Below are 6246 nucleotides of genomic sequence, written 5' to 3' on the forward strand. Positions count from 1 at the left end.
TTTGAACCTTTTAATCTATGTTTATAAGGTAGTAATCTTTGTGGCATATCTTTTGTACTAAATTACAAGTTGTTAACGTAGATTTTTTTATTTATTTATTTTTTTGTTTGGTAAAACTCTTGACGTTGTCCAAAACTATGTTCATATGGTAGTTGTTTTTTATAAGGTACTTGTTTTTTTTGTAAACTTCTTCATCCGACTTTCATCTTTTGCACACTTTGATATTTAGAATTCTCTTTTAAACAATCAAAGTGAATGCATTATTTAGTTTCCTTTTATTCGCGTTGAAAGAGAATTTCATCAAAGTATTTAACCTGAATAAACATACCGATCAGTAATTCCAATTAAACTCGTGCGAAGCGACAAAACCTAATATCAATATAAATCTGAAACCCGGTTGAGAGGGGGTGATAAAATTGTACTCAAAACAAAAGAAATATAAAATAAAATATTGATTGAAAACAGCATAGTCAAGATATATAATAAACGTTCTCTTGTATACATAACTCAATGCATCAAAAACTTCAATGATCTATATATCTATCCCACATCTTCAAGATAGAAAAGTAAAACTACATAAATTTAGATATTCAAATACCTTAAAATTCCCAACGACTGATTCCCCTACATATATATTTAAATCTCATGTCAATACTATATGTATATGCATCAATAATAACTCCATCTCTTACTTCTAGCTAGCCAGTCATTTTTCTTCTCCTTCAGCCTCTTCCTTTTCCTCGTCTCCCTGTGAAATTTTTTAAAAACTATGTGATTAATCTCTTGATGTATTAAGAAAAGAAGAGCACATTAAAATGGTATGACTCACAACAGCAGCGATGTTCTGCTCATCCGGGGCTTCGTTGAGGTTGATCACAAGGTTGAGCGTCTGAGAGCTGGGCGTCTTGGGCTGAGGAGGGACCGCCGAGGAAGGGGCGACCAATGAGCGGATGCCAGGTGGCGCTGACGTGGAGGAGGCAGAGGGAGGCGTGAGAGTGAGGGTGTTGCTGGGCCACATGAAAGAGCCCTGTGGCTTGCAGATCCTGAAACCGCTCTTCAGCCTCTCAATCCTCATTGCCTTGTCCTCTGCCTTTGCCTTTGGCTGTGCTAATGCTAATGGTGGCTCTTCCATTTCTGACAACCACTTTCCCATACGTCCCTGCATGACATTCACAGGACATAGTACTCTACTGTTACTTTTTAGTATAAAAGAAGACACAATTGTTTTTGCTTCCATCTATTAGCTAATTATCACTAGTTATTGGTTAGCATCAATTGTTAAATTACCAGGCACGTCCCAGTCCCACACAATATTTTCCCTACTATATAATGGTATATAAAGAAATGCAATATCATTTATGATGGCTGTCCTATTATACTCTAAAAAAACAAAACTCAATCATTGGCCTAAGGAACTATAGGGCCCAATGTGTCTGTTTGGAACAATTTAATATATGGGCACTACCAAATTCATCCATAGAGAAAACATGGGTCGCGTTTAGTACTAAAGTTTTCACAATAATTTATTACTACCTACATGCACAAAAAGTAATAATTTGACCAATGAATTTAACCGTGAGTCCATGAGCTATCCAAATAGAACATGCATGCAGATAAAAGGACTATAGTCTAGATGTTATGGATTGTTTTTATTATACCTTCATGGCATTTAAACACCCAGAAAATTCCGCAAGCTGTTCTTCCACCTTTGATTTAAAATCCATCAATTCCTTCTGGATAACCTGCCAAAGTAAATGTAAAAATAATAATAATAATAATAATAATAAATCCGAACTCTATGAATGACATGCTTGTACAGTACCAAATAATGAGTTTTTGTTTAACCCTCACCTTCTTCAGTATTGGAGAACTTTCATTGTCACTTTGCACACACGTCAGATCAGAACTCGCATGGATCGCCATAGCTAAATTATGATCAGGATGGTTGAAAGAAAGTTCTTCCACACTCCTGTAAAATCCGTACATGTTCAATTCATTAAGATAAAGCAATATAGCAAACGAATTGAAAAATAAAAATTTAGAAACTTGTTTATCATTATATGCGTCTAATACCAAATAATATAAAAAAAATAAAGAAAGAAAGATGCAAAATGTCATAGTCATATTACCTCTTCATCTTGGCGATCTCTTCCTTGATCATCTTACTCTCTTCCTGACTGTTTCTATAAAAAGAAAAGAAAAGAAAAAAAAAAAACCATGAAAAAAGGGTCGTATATATTTACAGCAAAAAAGGAACCAACTTTATGTCAATAAATCATCATACTTTTGAATCTTGGCAATGTCTTTCTTCAGCAACTTAATTTCTTTCGCAGATACAGGATCTTGAAAGGGATTATCTCCGGGCTTCCAGCCATGTGGAGGAGTCCAATATGGGTCTTGAACCCCAGCTTGCTTTCTGATATCCATCAAATCAGCGCTCTCAATCCAATACTCCATCGCTCCGTTGGAGTTGTGGCGGCGGCGAAACCGCTCCGCCCCGCCGGGCGCCAACTTTCCGGCCATGTGCTTCAGCAAATGGTCGAGCAGGCCAGTGTCTCCGATGAGCTTCCTCGCCTCGGCTCTCAGCGCTGGCCTCAGAATTGGCTTCCCAAAAAAGGCTTCTTTCGCTTTCATGATCTTCAACATGTTCTCTTCAGCTAGCTTGTACCTTCACAACATATTCATTTATAAGGCTATAAAAAAAAAAAAAAAATACAGCTAAACGGTAAAATATATTTAAAAATGACATTTCTCTCACCTCGCCTCAGACCATCTCTCAATGGAGTTTTTGAAGACCATCTTCTTACCACTCCGAGCGTTCTCAGATGGGTTTTGCTTCTTACGTTTTGCCCTTTTTGAGCTTCCTGGCTTATCATCATTGTTGTTTCTAGTCTTAATTTTTTTCTTTCTCTTACTGGAGCGACGAGTCATGACAGCCTCAACAGTTTCTTCTTCGTCGTCTCTCATCACAGCCTCTTCTACTTCTTCTTCTTCATCATCATCGTCGTCATCTTTATCCCCATCTTCTGTGTTCTTGTCGTCATTGTCATTATCATTGGCGTTGGCGTTACTCGAGAGTCCCAAAGCGTACTCTTCATGGCGATTCAAGAACCTGATTTGTCTCCTACTTCCCCACTGAACCATGCCGTCGAAGTTGAGGTGAGACCAGCAAGAGCCTCTCTCCGAAGGCTGACTCGCCGGCGACCAGAAGCTCCAGTTGTGTCCGCACTCAGCCATTTCACGAGGCGGGATTCTCCGGCGAAGCACCCTCGCCGCCGTGTCCGAACCCATCACGTACTTCTCGTCCAAACCAGGAAGCTTTCTTCCCTGTGACTTGTCGCTGAAGTGGGCTCTGAGGGAATGGACGCTTGGGAACCTCAGTGAAACTCTGTGTGAAGCCTCGTTGTTCACCTGGAAAAACCCATAGCTCTGAGTTTATACATGCAGACATATAAAGTTGGCTCTTTTTAATGAAAGGAATAGATAACCATTAGTGTCCAAAAACCCACAGAAAAAAAAAAGGGGATTTGATGGAAGAAATAATTATACCATGACGATTCGGATGGAATAGAGCTGCTCAGGTGATTTTGGAGGGAGTTTTGAGTGGTCCAATTCGTAGAAAGAGCCCACCACTATAAGTCGTTGCTCAAGCTCTTCACTGTCTGGTAGGAAATGGGAAAAAGAAGGCTTAGACAACGTATATATAAAAATGACTTTTTTTTTTTTTTTAAATAGAAAATATGAATTCTGGGTGTAGGAAGGTATAGTATATTGTACGTACCGGAAGATGGCAGAGATTGTCTGGCCAAACAAAGGTTTTGTGCTTTTTGTTTTTTCTTTGCCAAGTACATCATAGCCTCCTGCAAAAAAATAAAATTATCAGTGTGTGTGCAAACACTACTTATTCAAATACGACACAGTACAATGATCATAACATTATCCTTTTTTAAAAATTAATGATTTTGATAGTATCACTAGCACACATATCAGATACCTTGCAAGTAATACCATATTCCATAATCTCTCCAAACAATGTTCTTATATGTATAAATATAAATTATTATTATCCACACACCTAAGCTGATGTATATACAAATATATATATATATATATATATATATATGTATATATATACACACACACACACACACTTTTCTTTTTGCTCAAATACAAACATAAAATACTTGGGAATTTCTGCACATTGGGTTTATGCTAATGCTAAAGCCCCTTGAGTAGTTTTTGAAATTAAACAATGTAGTTTTTTTATTCTGATAGAAAATTATGTTGTATATTGACTGGTAGTTATATGTGACTTAAGAATTCTTTTTTAATTTGTTTTCTTGATATATACTCTCAAATTACAAAAGACAAAAAGGAAAACCTTTTGTCATCATCCGTTAGTACATGGAATGAATTGAGGTTCATAGAAGTTCTGAGAGAGAGTTCTTTTAACCATAATTTTTTTCTCTTTTTTTTTGTCTGTAAAAACTTTTATCATATTTTCAATCTGTGCCTGGTTAAGAAAGTAGATGGTAATGAGAGCTTACTTTTAATTCGTCGCTGATTTCGTACTCCATTGGTTTGATTTTGATCTAAACAAATATACATAGGCAAAACAAGATCAGATAATTAGTACATCGTTGAGAGATCAGATTTAGAATGCTTAGTTTCCGTCATTAGGCTCCAAGGATAACAGTCTTAAACAAGATCTTTATGGACGAAATTGGACCCAAAAAAAAAATGAGATCTCGCTATTCCGAATACGGACTTGATAAAAAAAAAATAAAAAAAAAGCAAAAAATAAAAAAGGATTTCATTAAATCAGGAAAAGTTTTAACACGGATATAAAAAAAACATCAGAGGGAGAGACAAACAGTCAATGAATAAGAATTCATGAATAAAGGCAATGAATCTGATTTGACCAGAAAGGTCTGAAATCAAATTTCTACTATCGGTAAATGAAATATACAAAACACAAGACCAAACGTAATTTTACTTCGGCTTTTCTAGTCCTTATAAGATTATGCTCTAAGCTTCAAAGAAGATTTCAAGATCTGTGAAATCTTGAAACGTTGTTTCACCACTGATGATTCATGAACTCGGAAAACGAAAGAGACTGAAATTAAAATGAAAGAAAAAAGAAAAAAAAGACTGAAATTAAGAATGAGTTCATATGCAATCTCAATACCTTTGAATTCGATTATACTAAAATACTTCTCAAACGAATCACTGATCGTGCAAGAATCTACAAAAATGAACAACTACGTCACTTCATTTCGATCCCACAGGAAGAAAAAAAAATTAGTGCTACGAAAGTTGAAAAGTTGATCTCAGTAAGTCTTATATCCAAAACCTTTATGAGATAATTACGAGTTGAAAATGCTTTTTCCGAGTGAGCTCTACTCAGTGAGCAATGAAACTTATATAAGTGTGTGTATACTGTATGTATGAATTGGAGAGAGAAATGCCGTTATTTGTGTTGGCGTTTGTTAGTGGTTTTTTTTAGTTTCCGAAATTGCCCTCAATTTTCTATTCTCTTTTGGGGAACAGCTCTGTTACCTGCTCTACAACAATGCGACCGCAAAATCATATTCTTTGATACCTTTATATTTTTTAATTTTTTGAAGCATGACTCCTATAATAGTTTGTGGTGTCATTGCTTGAATTAAATCCATGATATAACTAACCGTTTGTTAATTATTGTTTGTATTGTCTATGTTTTCCAATTTTGTAACCAAATTAGCCCAGCTTCATTAATTGCGTTTTCTATCACTGCTTTATAATAATTTATAGCTGTGACAATACTTTTTGTGCAGGTAGATTTTTTGAGACAAAAACTATAATCTTAGGTATGAGTAAATTTTCATGTCCTTATACCATTTCTTCTAATTATAGTATTAGTAGGATCTGAACACACGGAATTACCAGTTTTTTTTAATTAATTCCACAATTGGTTTGTGAAAACATAACAATGGGTTAGATTTTGCTCCAAAAATAAAAAATAAATAAATAAACAATGGTTTAGATAATAGTATTATGAGAACATAACATAAAATGGCTTTTTTGTCAATCATGTGGGATGTGAAAAATAACTAGATTAATTAAAGGTAAAGTAGCGTATTATATTGGTTTGGCCTTTAGAACGAATGTGTGATAATTAAAAAAAAAAAAAAAAAAAAAAAAAAAAAGACAAATTTTTACTTCGGGGTGAGATAATTTTCTGTTAAAAACACCGTGATGATAATA

At 35.1% G+C, this 6246-nt stretch overlaps 1 protein-coding gene across 1 annotated transcript; it reads right to left on the bottom strand.

Annotated features, from left to right (window-relative positions):
- Positions 1 to 904: 904 nt before the first annotated feature.
- LOC149407721 (protein DYAD-like) lies at positions 905 to 4018 on the bottom strand (the record flags this gene model as incomplete). The annotated part of the gene is made up of 9 exons (XM_089621590.1): positions 3995 to 4018; positions 3782 to 3860; positions 3550 to 3662; positions 2759 to 3411; positions 2285 to 2668; positions 2130 to 2183; positions 1852 to 1969; positions 1659 to 1742; positions 905 to 1159 (listed from the first exon to the last, which is right to left on the bottom strand). Coding segments are annotated over exons 1-9 (1764 nt in total), but the record flags the coding sequence as incomplete, so codon positions are not given.
- Positions 4019 to 6246: the final 2228 nt, after the last annotated feature.

Source organism: Urtica dioica, chromosome 1 (genome assembly GCF_054948205.1).
Source record: "Urtica dioica subsp. dioica isolate 48M chromosome 1, U.dioica_male_clone48M_v1_H2, whole genome shotgun sequence".
NCBI lineage: Eukaryota > Viridiplantae > Streptophyta > Magnoliopsida > Rosales > Urticaceae > Urtica > Urtica dioica.